This window comes from Myotis yumanensis, unplaced genomic scaffold, assembly GCF_028538775.1.
Source record: "Myotis yumanensis isolate MYYU_CA2020_CCGP unplaced genomic scaffold, mMyoYum1.0.hap1 SCAF_10, whole genome shotgun sequence".
Lineage (NCBI taxonomy): Eukaryota > Metazoa > Chordata > Mammalia > Chiroptera > Vespertilionidae > Myotis > Myotis yumanensis.
The window spans coordinates 20,781,127-20,798,807 of NW_027223761.1; the positions used below are offsets into that span (position 1 = coordinate 20,781,127).

Sequence of the window (17,681 nt, forward strand, 5' to 3'; positions counted from 1 at the left end):
TGAATTTCATGCACTGGGTCTCTAGTGTGGCAATATAAAAGAAAGAACTCTTAACACTTATAACAGCCTGGATAGCTTGGAGAGTATTGGCTAAGCAAAGTAAGCCATTCACAGAAACATAAGTATCACCTGATCTCGCTCATATGTGGAATCTAATGATCCAAATAAACTGATGAACAAAAATAGATCCAGAGTCATAGAAGCATGTTGAACCTTAGAGGAAAGGCAGAGGAGGGTGGGTGGTAAGAGATCAACCCTGACCTTGTATGCATATAACCTGTGGACACAGACAATGGGGTGGTGAGAGCCTGGGGTGGGGGACAGAAGTGGGCTGAAGGAAGTTAATGGGAGAAAAAGAGGAACATATGCAATACTTTCAACAATAAAGATTTTTTTAAAAACCCAAAAATAACACTCTCTCCTTTGATACCACCAACAAATGCGCCTTCTTCAACCATGCTTGTTCTCTGCTTCACCCATCACTGCCAGAATAAATAGTTTTCATCTCTGTTCTCTCTCTAAACACCCATAAATTCTATCGTGTGTTATAGAAATCTGCTTGCATGTTCTTCTCTTGTGAGGCAGAAGTTCCTTGAAGTCAAAGAGTTTGCAAGTTCACCATGTTCACCCTCATCCCGACATTAATAGAGCTTTAAACATATCAAATGCTCAGTGCACTTTTATTCAGTGAGTCAATGATTGGGATAATGAAGCTTGCGATGTCTAGACACTTGTTCCATTAGCTCATGAGCTCACACAGGTAAACACATGAATATCTGCACTAGACATCCCATAGGTGGATGTCCTAGGGAGGACCTCTTTGCTCAAATCCACTTTAAAGTCCTGTCTCCTTTTAAATGGAGGAACAGCATGATTAACCAAGCTGAAGTGAATGAAGTCCAAGGTGCCAGCAGTTGGAGAGACACATTCCTTAGTTTGTCAGGGGAAAAAAAGCTGAGTTTCAGAAGCCCAGAAAGGAGAGTTCTTCTTTTGGTTCCAGTGAAAAAGGTTTCCAGAACCTTTGTACTATTTGGAGTCCTGGATCTCACTGGAATAAGATGGTGGAGAGTTCACTGGTTCTGGATTGGCCACTGGGTTTGTCACATAGACGGTTTGAAAGACCACAGTGCCCTGAAAAAGACAGGTACATGGAGGTGCGTTAGTGAGAACTACAATTGCACAAGGCTTTAGATATTCCGGGACTCCCCATGTGCCTGGAGAGGAAACAAAAGCCTAACAACCTTTCTAGTGCCCACACTCTTTAGGGCATCTTTCCACCCACTGAGGGTCCTACAAACTCACGTTGTTGTGTGAATAGCGGAATAGTTTGCAGCCAAAGTGGGCAGACGTGCAGGCAATGCAGAACTCCAAGAGGCTAAAGATGAACAACACAGCAGAAGTAGTCACTCCAGAGACCTGGAACCAGAAAGATAATGGAGGTCATGAATGGTGCCATGGGAGTGTGAGGTCTGACTCAAAGCATGGCTCTGCAATGGACCATGGCTAGGGCTTTGAGGAAGTCCTCTAACCTCATCTTAGCCTCGTGTAGAAAATATCTCCCTAAGTTATGTGAGGGTCAAATATGTTTGTAAAAGAATTATTTTAACACTTACTACCTGTGCTGTTCTAAGGAAAAGAATAGTCATTGTTTAGGAAAACACCTCGATGACTTGTTTTGGATACAGGGCACGAAACCTAAGGATGGGGTCTGGAGTGAGACAGTGAAACAGTGAAACTGTTCTGTGTAGGAAGCGAAGAGAAATTTGGGAGTATGAGCAGTCCTCAGAGAGAGCAAAGAAAGATGGATAGAGGAGAAAGACGTGACTGAGAAACATGAAGGGGTGGTAGGGCCTACAGAAGAAAAGGCATCTTGTGAGAAATTTACACATTACAAAGCAGGGATGTCTAACGTCCAGACATCAGTAGTTACCTCCAGCATCCCTCTGAACCTTCCTGGCTTATGACCGTGGCATTGTTAACTACAACATTCTTTTATAAAGAAAGCTTTCTAATGGGAGGAGGGCTGGGAAGATGGGTGAAAATGTGAAGGGTATTAAGAAATACAAATAGGGAGTTGTAAAAACAGTCACAGGCAGGTAAATTAAAGTACAGTATAGGAATGTAGTCACCTCATAAGTTATATGTATCTAATCATTACACCATATACTTGAAACTAATATAGTATTGTTTTTCAACTGTATTTGAAAATGAAAACACCCTTCCATGAGGGAGAAGGGTTCCTCAAGCAGTTCAGATAGTTATTATTTGATGAGTATTAATTCATGCTTGTTGAGACCTTGGAGCACCCCATGCCTTGGTTCATCTTTTGCTAAGCTATGTTGAAGTCCAGCCCTCCTTCTTCTGGACTGAAGCCAGAGGTGTGTGGGTGCATGGGATGGAAGAGATCTTTTGCCAAGATCAGACATTGGCAGAACTGAGATTAGAAGTCAGGGGTGGGGGCTCCAGTCAGTATGGTGACTGAGAAACTGGTGAGAATGGCTGGGTTCTGGATGCATTTTAAAGGGGAAATCAACAGGATTCCCTGAGGAGTTGGCTCAGAGGTGCGGGAGACAGAATGGGTCAATCAATGATTTCACCAGTTTTTTCTGAGTGACTTGAAGGATGCAGTGCCATCAACCTGGAAAAGGCAACCTGTGAGAAGGTTTGGCAAATAAAAACTGGAGATGAGATTTGGACATGTTGATATCCAAAGATAAGATGGAGAGTGGACAACTGGGTACTAGACACGAGTTTGTGAGAGATGTTTTGCCAGAACCTAGGCGTTTGGAGTCATTGTCATAGGAAAGTGTTTCAAGTCACCAGGCTGGATGAGATTGCTAAGGCAGAGAGTAGAGAGAGAAACAGGAGAAAATTGAAGACTGAGTGTGAGAAATTGGGGGAAAGACAAGAACCATCAAAAGAAAAGAGAGCAACCAGTGTGGGTGCAGAAACGCCAGCTGCAGGGCCTGAAAGCCAACGGGAAGTCCACCAAAGAGGAGGAATGATTGGGCGCTTGAACAGAGGAGTTTTTTTGGAGAACTGAGGCTAAAAGTATGGCTAGCGTGGGTTAAAGAGAGATTATGTGAGAAGAGAATTGGAGACCGTGAGGCAGACAATTCTTTTAAGGAATTTTCTGCAGAGAGAGCCAGAGAAATGGAGTGGTAGCTGAAATAACCAAGAAAAGGTTATTGTGTTATTGAAGATGAAAGATACAAAAGTGTGTTCAGATGTTGATGGAAAAGCTGTAGCAAATGGCAGATAGTGATAAAGAAGAGAGGTGGAGCCAGGGGGAGGGGAGAAGCACGTGGAGTAATAACTTGAGTGAGCAGAGAGGGCAGGGCTGCTGTGTAGAGGGAGACATTGAGTTTACATGGGACTCATCTATAGCTGAATTTTCAGATGTTAGCCAAGTGCCCTCGAGGTCTTGAGATGTGTTGTAAATGCAAAATACACACTGGATTTCTAAGATGTGACACCCAAAATGCCAAATATTGATATAATAATTTTTTATACAGGTTATAGATTGAAATGATGTTTTATATTTATGGGGTTAAATAAATGTATTATGGAAATTAATTTCAGTTTTTTTCACTCTTTAATATGGAGACTAGAAAATGTAAAGTCACACACGTGGCTTACATTAGATTTCTATTTGATAACATGGGTCTATATAACATGGGATGGCTCATTTGCCTTTTCATTTCTATGGACGCTTTCACACTGGATTGAGCACTGCAACAGAGACTAGATGGCATGCAAAACCTTAAATGTTCACTCTCTGTCCCTTTCTGAACACCTTTGCTGATCCCTTTTTCTATGAAAATGGGTAGGAAGGTGAACATGTGGGTAGATGTACAGGATGGTGGGTACCGGTGCATTATCTCTATAACTGCATTTAATCCTCCCAACAATGTCAAAAGATAGGTCCTCTTTTATAAAGATAGGAACTAAGACTAAGAAAAGTCACATGCTTGGAGCAGCAGCAATAACCTACAGGTCAGGGACTTGAAACTGTTCTGAGAGCATCTCTGTTTCCTTTGGTGCTTGGTGGGACCAGGCCCTTTCCAATGATTTCCTAAAGATAGCTACATTGGAAACCAGAGGAGAATTGGTCAAGAGAGATACTTACCATACCGCTGCAGGGATAGGAGCTGAAGGAGCTATGCAGGTTGTTGATAACCATATCTGTGATGAGGAGCATGATTCCGACCAGAGAGCAGATTGCACTGGCGATACTCAAGCCCATGCTACCCTTCAGCTGAAGAAGATACAGAGAGAGGGTCAGTATGAGAAAGGAAAACAATTGTAGCTGAGATGAGCAGAGACACAACAAGTGCTTCATAATGTGAATTCCTGGAACCCTAGATGTGAGGCAAGTAAAGAGATGTGTTGTGCAAAATAGGTTTGGTGGTAAATTAACTTTGAAAACACCCAGGTTGCACAAAGTTAGATCTTTTGTGCAGGACTTCTCAAAGTCTTTAACATGGATTATGGATCCCCTGGAGAGGAGACTACTAAATAAAGTCCCTCCCAAGTTATCTAACTATCTTCATAAAATATCTCGTGAGACAAGTATCCCCAAGAATAATGTTTAGGAATCACTGGACTCATTTATCCCACAGGACATAGGCAGGAGACTCAGCCCATGTGTTCTGGGATGTGACAGGCTCTGATGCTCCATGATTCTGGTCCATGTGCAGAAAGGCATGCCCAGAATTGATCTTCCTTGTGGATTTTTTAAATAGATCTCATCTGGTATAGGACCAGGACATCCTGGGGAAAAAAAGTACTTTCTTGGTCCAATATTTGGGGCCACCAATCCTTGCCCATGTTAATTCACAGAACTAGTTTGGAAGGATTCCTTTGGGAGGCTGCTGCCTGAGCCTCCCCTGGCTTCCCTGTAGGAATGTCTGGCACTGGGCTCTGTGTGCTGCAGGCAGTCAGTGCCTGCTCTGCTGGAGGGCAGCCTAGCACCCCTGGTTGTTTTTTGCCTCCTCTTGTAAGATCCTCTTAGGAAAGTTATTCTCTCTGTCTCTCCATAACCTGATGCTGCACTTCCTTCCACCAAATCCTCTGGACTCTTTCCCATTTGTGACTCTGGCCAGGTTCATGTGGTCTTGTGAGTGAGTATGAGTGAGCATGCGTGTCAGTGCCCTGTGTCTGGTTACAAGTAGGTGCAAGGATAAGGGAGGCATTGTGTATGAGCTTGTTTCCCTCCATGTGTGTGTCCCCTAGAGGTCCACAGCTGGGAGAGCCTGTCTCAGGGTGGGACTTACCAGGCAAGGAGATCTTGGTAGCTGTTCTGATGTCACTGAGAGGGATCCTGAAACGATGAACTGGCACAGAAGAGAGGGAGTTTAGAAAGAGCCCAAAGAACCCTAGCTGGTTTGGCTCAGTGGACAACGTGTTTGCCTGCAGACTAAAGGGTCCCAGATTTGATTCCAGTCAAGGGCACATGCCTGGGTTGTGGGGTTGATCCCCAGTGGGGGGCGCACAAGAGGCAGCCAATCAATGATTCTCTCTCATCACTGTTGTTTCTATCTCTCCCTCCCTCTCCTTTTCTCTCTGAAGTCAATAAAAGTATATTTTTCAAAAAGAAAAAAGGAAAGAGGCCAGAGGTCAGGGCCCCACTTTCAGGCTTCTGTGTTTCTGATCACACACATGTTCTCTCATACATGCTAGGATCATCTGCTGGGACCTCCTACTCAACTCAATGGAGGGGGGAAAAGGGAAGGAAAGGGAAGGAAGGAGAAGGGGAAGGGAAAGGGAAAGAAGAGAAGAGAAGAGAGAAAAGAGAAAAGGAAGGGAAAGGAAAGGAAAGGAAAGGAAAGGAAAGGAAAGGAAAGGAAAGGAAAGGAAAGGAAAGGAAAGGAAAGGAAAAAGAAGGAGGGAGGGAGGGAGGGAGGGAGGAAGGGAGGGAGGGAGGAAAAAATAAAAAAAGAGCTATTTGTCACCACTAGACAGGGCAATAACTTGGGATAAATATGTATTTTAGAATCCAGTACACTTGGTTTTAAACTCTAACTTGAAATGCATGTGACCTTGGGTAAGTTATTAATTTTTCCAAGTGTATATTTCCTCTTCAGAAAAAATGGGGAATACTATATGTCTTCTTAAGTGGTATTATCATGAGATAATTTGTTCCTTGCATCTAGCATTTGGTATATCTTGCCCATGGTAGATCCTGTACATAGTAGATACTCAATAAAATCACTTATTTTCTTGTCATTTATTTTCTCACAGGCACTTCTTGTTGACCTCCCAAAACAATTCACTCAGGCATAGGGGCTCTGGAGAGAAGGAAGGCGTCCTCATATTTTCACTACTTTGAGATAAAAGCCCAGTATCAGTCATTTCCTGTATCCAATTTGGTACCTTTTAGTACCAAATTTCAGAAGAATGTTGCCTCTCTGCAATGATGAACATCAACTATGAGGGCGACAGGATAGATTGTGTGCATCTATTTCAACACTGATGTTCTGCAGGCATAGTGGCTGATGGGATTCCCTGCTGTCAGTGACAGTCTGAAGGTCATCAGCTATGGTTTAATGGAAGCTTTGCTCAGCCCTACATGAAGTGCTTTTAACTTTGCCTTACTTAACTCCATGATGGCCCGCCAAGCACCATTATTATTTCCAGTTTAAGGAGGTGTGGACTGAGGCTTAGAAATTTTAAAAGACACACCCAAGACCACCCAGAAAATAGCATAACTGGAAATAAAATCCAGGTAATTGACTCCAGATCTCATGTTCTTAACCCTCATCCTGCACTCATTCCACCTCAGAATAGATGCCTGTGCCTTGGAATGGAAATGGGTATTCACAATGAAAACTTACTCTAGCCACCAATGCCTTGTGAGAGGAATGCCATTTTTCCTATAAGTGGGAAAATGAGTCTCAATTTATGTTTTCTACAGACTTTGTAGGAAAGGAAGGAAACAGAAGACTGAACTTCTGGTGTCCCTGTTGGTCTTTTTAAGGTGCCTAAGGAGAGGGTCTTTGGTTTGGAGGAGGACCATATGATCTTTAGAAAATAGATAGTCCTAAAAAAAAAAAAAGAAAAGAAAATAGATAGTCCTAGAGTCAGTAAGGCAACAAAGAACAAAAGTGCCCTGCAGGAAAAAGGGAGGGTGGTGTCATAAGGGTTGATGGGACCTGAGCAGCCTAGTGGGAGGGGAAATGGCCACCAGGGCCTTTGAAATGCCTTAAGAGAATCTAACACTCAACAGGAACTGTTTTGTGGCTGTGGTATTAGTCTTTTCCATTTCTCCAAACTCCACAGAAGTCTGTTATACACACAGGCGTCTGTTGTTGGCTGAGTTCCAAGTCTGGGTCTGTGCTGAACAGAGGGAAGACCTCAGCCTCAGAAAAGGAGACTTTTATGGGAACAAGAGAGAGCAAGTGCTCAGACAAAAATGCTCCCAAGAATCTAAGCCCTGCAATTTTGCAGATGCTGTGTGTGTGTGTGTGTGTGTGTGTGTGTGTGTGTGGGCAGTGGACAACTCTAGGGTGTTTTATTTAAATCTCATGGTATATCGTGACTTTGCTGGAGTTTTGTTATTTTTGAGAAAACTCCCTTGGGTCACAGATATGTGATTTGAGAGAAAAATTGTGTTAAAGTGGGTAGAAAAGGACATTGTTGATAGGAGAGGGATTGGATTGCATATGTGTGCCTGTGGAGGAGGGAAGACACTAAGGAGAATGGAAAAGAATCATAAAGGTAATATATTGGAGAAAAGAAAGGATCTGTGTTTCTTAACCTCTTAAAGGATTATAGATCACCCTGAAAATGTGATCAATACTATGGCCTGTTCCATAAAAACAAAAACATCTATGTACCAAATATTTTGTAACAAGGTGGACTCTGAGCCCATCAGAGGACTCCAGGTTGAGTACCCACTGCTTAATGACTGTTCTGTGGCTGGGCAGACACTCAATTACTGGTGAAATGTTTTCTCCTGGAGCTCCAGTTGTGGGCCTTTGTCCAACAGCACTTGAACACTGGGGTGATGAACTAGGAAAAGGTTTCCTAACCTCTAAGGTGGACTAATTAGAAAAGGTGACCTAATTGGGGTGATGGTGCCTTATAGGGCTGGGACTTGGTATTATGAGCTGAAGTTTATCTCCTCATAATCCATTTTTTGAAGTCTAAAACCCCAGGACCTCCAAATGTGACTGTATAGATATTACCAGACTCACTATAGTTGGAACTATGACTTTTTTTTTGACTTTACAATGGTGTGAAAGCCATACACATTCAGTAGAAACTGTTCTTTGGATTTTGGATTTTGACATTTCCTGGGTGAGTGATATGTGGTAACATACTCTCTGGTGATGCTGGACAGAAGCAGCCAGCCTCAGCTCCCTGTCAGCCATGCAATCACGAGCCTAAACAACCCATTCTCTACAGTGTAGTATTTAATGCATTTTTTTTTAAATATATTTTATTGATTTTTTACAGAGAGGAAGGGAGAGAGATAGAGAGTTAGAAACATCGATGAGAGAGAAACATCGATCAGCCACCTCCTGCACATCTCCTACTGGGGATGTGCCTGCAACCCAGGTACATGCCCTTGACCGGAATCGAACCTGGGACCTTTGAGTCCGCAGGCCGATGCTCTATCCACTGAGCCAAACCGGTTTCGGCAATGCATTTTTGACTCAGGATATTTTCAATTTATAATGGGTTTTTGGGGCTGTAACCCATCATAAGTTCTACTATATTTGAAGATAGGGCCTTTAACAAAGTGGTTAAGGTTAAATGAGGTCATGTGGATGGGCCCTAATCCTATATAATAAAGAGGGAATATGAAATTGACCGTCACACCCTCGCACAAGATGGCCACCCCCATTTGGTCACAAGATGGCCACCACAAGATGGCTGGCAGGGGATGGCAGTTGTGAGTGATCAGGCCAGCATGGGAGGGCAGTTAGGGGGTGACAAGGACGGCAGGAGAGGGCAGTTGGGGTGACCAGGCCAGCAGGGGAGGGATGGCAATTGGGGGGGCCAGGCCTGCAGGAGATGGCAGTTAGGGGCAACCAGGCTGGCAGGGGAGGGCAGTTAGAGGTGACCTGGACTGCAGGGGAGGGCAGTTAGGGGTGACCAGGCCTGCAGGGGAGGGCAGTTAGGGGTGACCAGGCCAGCAGGGTAGGGGAGTTAGGGGTGACCAGGCCAGCAGGTGAGGGCAGTTGGGGGGGACCAGGCTTGCAGGGGAAGGCAGTTGGGGGTGATTGGGCCCTGCAGGGGAGCAGTTAGACATTGATCAGGCTGGCTGGAGAGTGGTTAGGGGCAATGAGGCAGGTAGGCAGGCGAGCAGTTGGGAGCCTGCAGTCCCACAGGGATCGGGCCTAACCCAGCAGTTGGACATCCCCTGAGGGGTCCCAGATTGGAGAGGATGCAGGCTGGGCTGAGGAATAACCCCCCCCCCCCCCCAGTGCACAAATTTCGTGCACTGGGCCTATAGTAAAATATAAGTGGTGTTCTAATTAGAAGAGCTATGAGGACAGAGACACACACAGAGGAAGATCATGTGAAGACACAGGGAGGAAGATAGCCATCCACAAGCCAAGGAGAGAGGTCTCAGGGGAAACAACCCTGCCCATGCCTTGATCTTGGACTTCCAGCATCCAGAACTATCTTATATAATAAAAGCCTAATATGCTAAGTGTCCAGTCAATATGCTAATGATATGCTAAGGCTGCTCAACCACTTGCTATGACGTGCACTGACCACCTGGATGCTCAACCGGTAAGTTAGCTTGCTGCTGGGGTTCAGCCAATTGGGACTGAGCCAGATGGGCCGGACATGCCCTGGAGCCCTCTCACGGTCCCTCCTCAGCTGGCCAACCTCCTGTATCCCTCCCCAGACCTGATGGTGCACCGGTGGGGTCCCTTGGCCTGGCCTGTGCCGTCTAGCAATCCAGGACCCCTCAGGGGATGTCAGAGAGCTGATTTTAGCCCAGCAGTGGAACCACTGGTCACTATGACACACACTGATCACCAGGGGGCAGACGCTCAATGCAGGAGCTTCCCCCTGGTGGTCAGTGTGCTCCCACAGGGGGCACACTGCTCAGCCAAAGCCGAGCTCATGGCTGGCAAGCACAACAGCGGTGGCGGGAGGCTCTCACACCTTTGCAGGAGCACTAAGGATGTCTGCCTGCCAGTTTAGGCTTGCTTCCCCCAGGGAGTGAGCCTAAGCCAGCAGTCGGACATCCCCTGAGGGCTCTTGGACTGTGAAAGGGTGCAGGCCTGGCTGAGGGACCCGCACTTGGGATTGTATTGCCAAGGTGAGCCTGAGTGTGTTGGCACTTTCTGGAACTCACTTGCAGGGCAACTTATGTTACTTACCAAGATGCCTCCCCAGAAGGGGTAGCCTCCATAGAATGAGATAGCGGTGTAGTACCAGAAAACGATGGTGCCTATGACACTGCCAAGGCCAATGTGTATCAGGCCGATCAGGATCTGGATGGCCTGTTAGAGGAACCAAAAGCTGAGACCTTTGTCTCTAAGGACGAATCTTAACCCCTGCACCCTTGGGACTCCTTCTTATTTTAAAAAATATTTTGTTTCCTTGGTCAATAAAGTCATATTTAAAATGTACTAATGAAATAATACTTCCCATAATTTCCCCCCACTCAAAGAAAACAATCACTTGTATTTTGGTGTATAAACTTCCATTATTTTTTTCAAATATATACACTGATTATACAAAAGGGCTCTGCATATTTAACTTAATATTTCATTATGAAAACATCCCCATGGTATTAAGTATTCTTTAAATATATGTTTTATAAGGTTGCCCACATCCCATTATGTGGATGATCTGCGGAAGAGTTGGAACAAAGATATTGGGAAGGTGTAATATGTTTCCATATTATAAACAACACTGCAATGAACATCATTTTGTAGATAAGTCTTTGTGCTCATTTTTTATTTCTTTGGAATATTGTTTTGTATTAAATTGTGTCTTCTCTCACTCATCAAATTTATATATCTCTATTTTTTAATCTTCATGTGAGGATTTTTTTATTGATTTTGAGAGAGAATGGAATAGAGAGATGATAGGGGGGAGAGAGAGAGAGAGAGAGAGAGAGAGAGAGAGAGAGAGAGAGAGACACTGGTGTGCAAGAGACACATCAATTGGCTGCCTCTCACATGTGACTGGACTGGGGCTGGGTATTGAACCTGCAACCCAGGTACATGCCCTTGACTAGTAATCAAACCTGCCACCCTTCAGTGCACAACAATTGAGCAATTCTGACCAGGGCTCAAATTAATATTTTGAAGTTCAAACCTCCAGTGACTCAGAATGGAATCTCATTTGTAAATAGGGTTGCTGCAGATGCAATTAGATAATATGAAGTATAATGGAATAGGGTAGCCCCTATGTGACTGCTATCCTTTCAAAGGAATGCCATGTGAAGAGAAACATTTGCACCCAGGAGAATGCCAAGATGGGAGTTACAGTGCCACAAGCCAAGTACCTACTGGAAGCTGGGAGACTGGCCTGGAACAGATCCATCCCCAGAGCCTTCAGAGGGAGCATGGCCCCATGGATACTATGATTACAAATTTATGAACTGAGATAATAAATTTATTGTGTTCTAAGCCACCCAATTGATAGTACTTTTTCATGGCAACTCTAGGAAACTAATAATATATTCATGCTCAAAATATATAGAGAATACAAATATGTTATTCCATTGAACTTGCACAAATGGTAGAAAATTATACAAAATATCTGCCCCCAATTCTTTTTCTCAATGATATAGCTTGGGAGTATGTCCATATAATTACATAAGGAGCTAAGGAGTTCTATTTTTATTTTAAAAACATTTTGTATTAAAAAAACAAGTTATCATTGACTTTAGAGAGAGGAAGGGAGAAGGGAGAGAGAACTACTGATGAGAAAGAAACATTGATCAGTTGCCTCCTACTGGATATGGAGTCTGCCATCGGGCATGTGCCCTGACTGGGAATAGAGCTGGCGACCACTGAGTACATGGCATGAAGGTCAACCAACTGAGCCACACTGGCCAGGGCTAAGAGTGTCTTTTTCATAGCTCCATCACATTTCATCCTTTAGACATACAATATATTGACTTAACCAGTATTATACTGATGAATTTTTTGGTTGTTCCCATTCTTTAGCTATTGTAACAGGGTATAGGGTTTAAAAAAAACTTCACATCTAATTAACTAACTAACCAAAGATTAAAAGTAAGAATATACTAATAAAACCTACAGTCTTAAATATTAATAATTTCATATTTAAGCATGTTAAGGCAGAAGCAGTTCCAGTTGTCCTTTGCACTGTCCTCTACCATAAATGTGTAGTAGATACCGATGGCTGGACAGGCCTATAACATCATGATGCCAGAAATAAAACCCACAGAGAGAGAAAAAATCACCAGGTGCTGGCAGACATGAAAGAGGTCATCAAACCCACGTGAGAACCCAAATGTAAAACTAATGTCAGCATTCCTTAATGCCCTTCTTTCCACAATCCCTCTATAAAAGTCTTTTGCCTACCCTGAGACATTAAGATGGTTGCTAAGTCATGAGTCTGCCATCTTCTCAGGCAGTCAGCACCTAAATAAATCACTTTCCTTCCATCAGCAATGGTGTCATGAATTTGGCTTCACAGCAGCAGGCAAAACACCCTGAGGGTCATTTGGGCCAGTTTCACTATCACAAACCATGCTGCAATAAATAACCTCACACTTGTCATATTTCTTATGTGTACAGGCATATCTGCAGGACAAGTCTCAGAAATTGAATTATTGTGTATTTTAAAATTTGGCAGATACAGAAAGCCCTCCATACAGGTTGTATCAATTGACATTACTATGAGCAGTATATGGGGTGGGGGAGGAGTTAGGATTTGAACCCAGGCAGCCTGAATCAGAATTCATGCGCTGTCTTGTCCTAGCTGGTTTGGCTCAGTGGATACAGGGTGGTCCTGCAGACTGAAGGGTCCCAGTTTCTATTCTGGTCAAGGGCCCATACCTCAGTTACAGGCTCCTCCCTGTCCCAGGCCAAGGCTCTGATCCGGGCACATTCAGGAGGCAACCAATCAATGTGTTTCTCTCACATCGATGTTTCTCTCTCTCCCTCTCTCTCTTCCTCTCTTTAAAAGATCAATGGAGAAATATCCTCAGGTGAAAATTAACAACAACAACAACAACAAAAAGAGTCCATGAGTGTCTTCTTTCACCCAAGCAATGAGATGGGCTTTCCCTGGTCCCACCCTGGACAGCCTTTTGGGGGAAAATCATCAAAAGTTTATATCTTATTCACATTGGAGAGAGATTCCATTCAAGCACATTGGGTTTAGAATCCACCTTCTGATTCACTGGACCCACCTTCTTCCAGAGGCCACATGGGTCAACATGGATTCTGGCAACAAGACCAACATTCCAATTTACTGCTTCTTTTTTGCTTTTCTTTCTCTTTACTAAAATGCCCAAGATAGATAATACAAGGTCCCACACGGAGGCCCTGGTGATGCTGTAGAGCTGAGCTTCTTAATAGACCTGAGTTTGGCAAGGCTGGGTCAGCTCCAGCCCCACTTGCTGGATTTGGAGTTTCTGTATTTCCAAACCTCCTTCCACCCCTGACTCCAGCCATGTGGCCAGTGCACACAGTGTGAAATTTCACTTACCCCTAAAACTTTGGCCTCTTTTAAGGATCTCTGGGCAGGTTGCATAGGCGCAGACGGCTCCAAACCAGGTTGGTTCCCAGAAATTTGGTGGACTTGTGGCTGGTTGAGTGGATACAGGGGCACCTGAGACATGCTTCCCATCACAAACACAGAATTGGCTGTGGGGCCTTCTGAAGTCATCAGATTCATGCTGTTAAGGTGTAAATGCAGTAGAGTCATCCCTCACATGTGCACTAATGTTTTCATTGAAACATAACTTTTGCTTTCATTAAGTCATTTGAGCATCTAAATCCCCTATGAGTTTATTGTTTGAGATATTAGGCAGCAGTTAGAGAGCATAAACGCAGTCAGTGCTTTACAAATACATTTTCTTGATTCCTCACACCTTGCCAGTTTTCCAGGTGAGAAAACCGAGGCCCAAAGTGGATAAGAACTATGGAGGGCAGGGCTGTGCCGTTTTCACTTTTGTATCTCTCGTTGTGCTTAGCAGGACATTTTGCACAAAGTGGTGCTTCAACACTGCAGAGCTGGAGAGTCTCCAGGAGAACAGTGTGTCTAATTCTTTCAATTTCTGAAAAAGGAAACTGAGGCTGGGAGTGTGGACATGGATTCCCCTAGTTCACAGCCGTGTAAATATTCGTTAAATGGAGATCCTTATCCTCCAAGGAAGCCCATTGCCAGGGCTGAGTGTATTCACTGGAGGGCTCATGGTATTCAGTGTTCTAGGTCACTTGTAAATTCTGGTTTCGGTTTTTTAAAATTTCTCTTTTTTTTTAAAGGGATACATAGTAAGTTAAATTTATTTTGCTTCTTCCACTGTGCATTTCATTTGGATACAGAACTCTTATGTTTCATGCAGGAAATTTAGAGAAAAAGTTAAAGTGAATTGTAATAACACCAGGAAGCAACTTCTAAATAAACCTTAGGTAAAGGTAATGACTCACAGAATTCCATATAGGTAGCATAACAAATACATTTGAAAATAAAATGGTACAGTACATCTTCAGAAATACTCAAGAAGTTGGCACCTCTGATAATTGGTAAGTTCTCAGCTCTAGAATATTCTAAAATGACTTAACATGCAGACCTGAATCTCCCATCTGAAAGAGTGAATTCTTTGGAGCATTTTATCAGGTAGGCTTTATAATCTATTTTCTTATTCTTCAGACACTACTTGCACTTTCTCCTCAATGCCATAAACCGATATACATATACTAGAGGCCCAGTGCACAAAATTTGTGCATGGAAGGGGTGTGTCCCTCAGCCCGGCCTGAACCCTCTCCAATCTGGGACCCCTTGGGGGATGTTCGACTGCCGGTTTGGGCCCAATTCCTTTTGGGCCCAAATCGGCAGTCAGATATCCCTCTCACAATCCTGAACTGCTGGCTTCTAACCGTTCGCCTTCTTACCTGCCTGATTGCCCCTAACAGCTTCTGCCTGCCAGCCTGATTGCCCCCTAACCATTCCTCTGCCGGCCTGATTGATGCCTTACTGCTCCCCTGCTGGCCTGATTGTCCCCAACTGCTCTCCCCTGCCAGCCTGGTTGCCCCACGCAGCCTGCTGTTCGGTCATTTGGTCATCCCTCACTAACCCTCCTGCCGGCCTGGTCTCCCCAAGCAGCCTGCTGTTTGGTCGTTACTGTTACTGTGACAGCATCTCAGACAATTTGCATATGCCTCTATTATTAGTATAGATTTACTTCAATACTTTACCCCCATGGATATCTCCTCTATAAGGTCCTAAGTTCCTAAACAACAGTGACAATATTTACTAGTTTTAATTGTAACAGCTACCCCTGAGTATCTGGTAACTTGCTATCATGTCACTTTCACTATGGTTTGTTTCTAAGCTGCTCTCACAGATCTTTACACACATAGTCTCTAATTTTTATAACTCTGTGGGAAGAAATAATATAATACTACTCTTGTTTTACAGAGACGGTAACTAAAGAGAAAAAAGTTTCATTATCTCCAATTTAGGGTCCAATGACACAGGTTTTGAACAATCTCTCTGGCTACAAACTTCATGATTTTTTTTTAAAGGAAAGCACTTTTTATTAGAAATTATAAATTTAGCAGCTTCAAACAGAATTCATGTCTGTGAAGGTCAGAAGTCTGGCATGGCTGGGGTCCCTGATCAGGGTATGATAAGGCTGAAAGCAAAGTGTCTTACCTGACTGAATTCTTTTCTTTCCTCTTTTTTTGGAGCACATCCTCAAAAGCTAGTACAATAAACCCTGCCTTGGGCTCTTCCTCACACCCACAGTTATCATTTGGCAGAAAAACCTTATCAGCATGCCTGAGCTATCCATAGAATCCCTTAGATTAAGTATACTCACTTTGTTCTGCCAGTGGCTAGGTCTCCCTTGCTTCTCTTCCCCAGGGTTGGTTGTAGGCAACTTGTTTTTCCGGAAAGAACCAGGTTCAGTTACAAAATATATTTAGAAAGATTAAAAGCAAAGTACTTCTCCTAGAGCAGTGATGGCGAAACTATGACACACGTGTCAGAGGTGACACACGAACTCATTTTTTTGGTTGATTTTTCTTTGTTAAATGGCATTTAAATATATAAAATAAATATCAAAAATATAAGTCTTTATTTTACTATGGTTGCAAATATAAAAAAAAAAATTCTATATGTGACACAGCACCATATAGTTACCATAAGTTAGGGTTTTTCAAAATGCTGACATGCCGAGCTCAAAAGGTTCGCCTTCACTGTCCTAGGGGCAGGGCAGGTTACCAGCTGCCTAGCGCTCAGCCGCCCCCCCACTCCCCCCACCCCACATATTCTTCCTGTAATTGAAAAGGAACCAATTAAATGCAGTTCAATTGGATAAGTGTTTAATGGTATCTGTGTGGAAAAGAAAGTGTTGCTTGAACTGGGTGCTGAGACTACTGCATATAGCTGCCAGTAAGACAGAATAACAAATCCCTCAGGGGAGAAACAGGAAGCCTTCATCATGTAGTTTCATTGCTCCACCTGCAGTTTCACTGCTGGCTTCCCAGAAAAGGAAGAGGATGTTCAGGCAGCATTTCTGCTGGTCATTTGCCCAAATTCTTACAGTCAGGCAGGGAGGAACTGCAACTGCAATTAGCTTATAAGGACACTGTATGTGAGTTCCTTTATCACCTTTTAGTGCATTTTATTCTAATTCTGTTTAATAGTTAGAATAGTAATTTTTTTTAATTTTCTGTTACAATATCGGGATTTTTGTACCCCTGCCCACATTTGTTTTTAGAGACACAAAATAAGTTAATTTTACTTTGCTTATTCCACTGTGCATTTCATTTGAATTCAGAACTCTTATTTTGGATTCAAAGCCCACATTTTGGAGGAAAATCCTGTATTAAATGGCCCTAAAATTATCCTGTTTTGCAGTCTTACTGATACCATTAAAATTTACCCAGTTATTATTTATTTACTTATTTATTTACAGAAAAGGAGTAAAAGAAAGGCCAGATAATATAGGCATGCCATTTGTACAGCTCTGTCAGGAATCTGCCACTTACCATTCTCCAGGTCTATTCTCCGCACACCACTGGGGGAAGGGACTAGATAATAAAAATATGCCCAGTAAGGTCTAAATGAGGTAAGGAAGGTAGTTATCTGTCAGACACCTGGGTTCAGGGCATTGGCCAGAATAGACAGGCCACCTCAAGGGCAGATTTTAGATTGATAAGCTCCTGATCAAAGGACTTTTCTCTTGGCCCTCTTGTGCTCCTAGCTCTCCTGTTACAGGGGCATGTGCTCCCCATGTGACTCACAGCTCTGTGGACTCCATACAATAGACGGATGGACTGTGACTAGACTGATGGTGTGCCCAACTCAACTCCTTCATGGAATGGAAACTTTGGACACTGCCTTTGCTTCTAGCTCTGCTGAAGCCCCAGCTGCACATTTTCCAGGACTGGTTTAAGAGAAATGGGACTTTGCAACCCCAGGGATATAATTTCACTCGAATAAACCTTTCTACCACATTTCATTCTCCTATGTGAGTCTTAGGAAATTCTTTTTCT

At 43.5% G+C, this 17,681-nt stretch overlaps 1 protein-coding gene across 2 annotated transcripts; it reads right to left on the reverse strand.

The window, feature by feature from the left end:
- Positions 1-697: 697 nt before the first annotated feature.
- Positions 698-16,027, reverse strand: LOC139017990 (membrane-spanning 4-domains subfamily A member 8-like). Of its 2 annotated transcripts, none has more exons than XM_070426616.1 (7): positions 16,001-16,027; positions 13,663-13,852; positions 10,347-10,469; positions 5,277-5,336; positions 4,130-4,258; positions 1,303-1,416; positions 698-1,131 (listed from the first exon to the last, which is right to left on the reverse strand). In XM_070426616.1, exons 2-7 carry the CDS (start codon positions 13,849-13,851, stop codon positions 1,027-1,029), a joined length of 720 nt encoding a protein of 239 aa, XP_070282717.1. In that variant the 5' UTR covers position 13,852; positions 16,001-16,027; the 3' UTR covers positions 698-1,026. The 2 variants fall into 2 exon arrangements, with proteins under 2 accessions (XP_070282717.1, XP_070282719.1); XM_070426618.1 differs by lacking the exon at positions 16,001-16,027 and adding an exon at positions 15,835-15,843.
- Between the last annotated feature and the right edge of the window lie 1,654 nt (positions 16,028-17,681).

What these genes read in the sequence shown, in the direction of transcription:
- LOC139017990 (XM_070426616.1), bottom strand. Translation starts at nt 13,851, where the DNA reads ATGAATCTGATGACTTCAGAAGGCCCCACAGCCAATTCTGTGTTTGTG. An exon ending in CCTTCTGGGGAGGCATCTTG is followed by an intron (nt 5,337 to 10,346) that starts GTAAGTAACATA and finishes CTTCTGTGCCAG; the next exon opens with TTCATCGTTTCAGGATCCCT. An exon ending in TCCGCTATTCACACAACAAC is followed by an intron (nt 1,132 to 1,302) that starts GTGAGTTTGTAG and finishes TGTCTTTTTCAG; the next exon opens with GGCACTGTGGTCTTTCAAAC.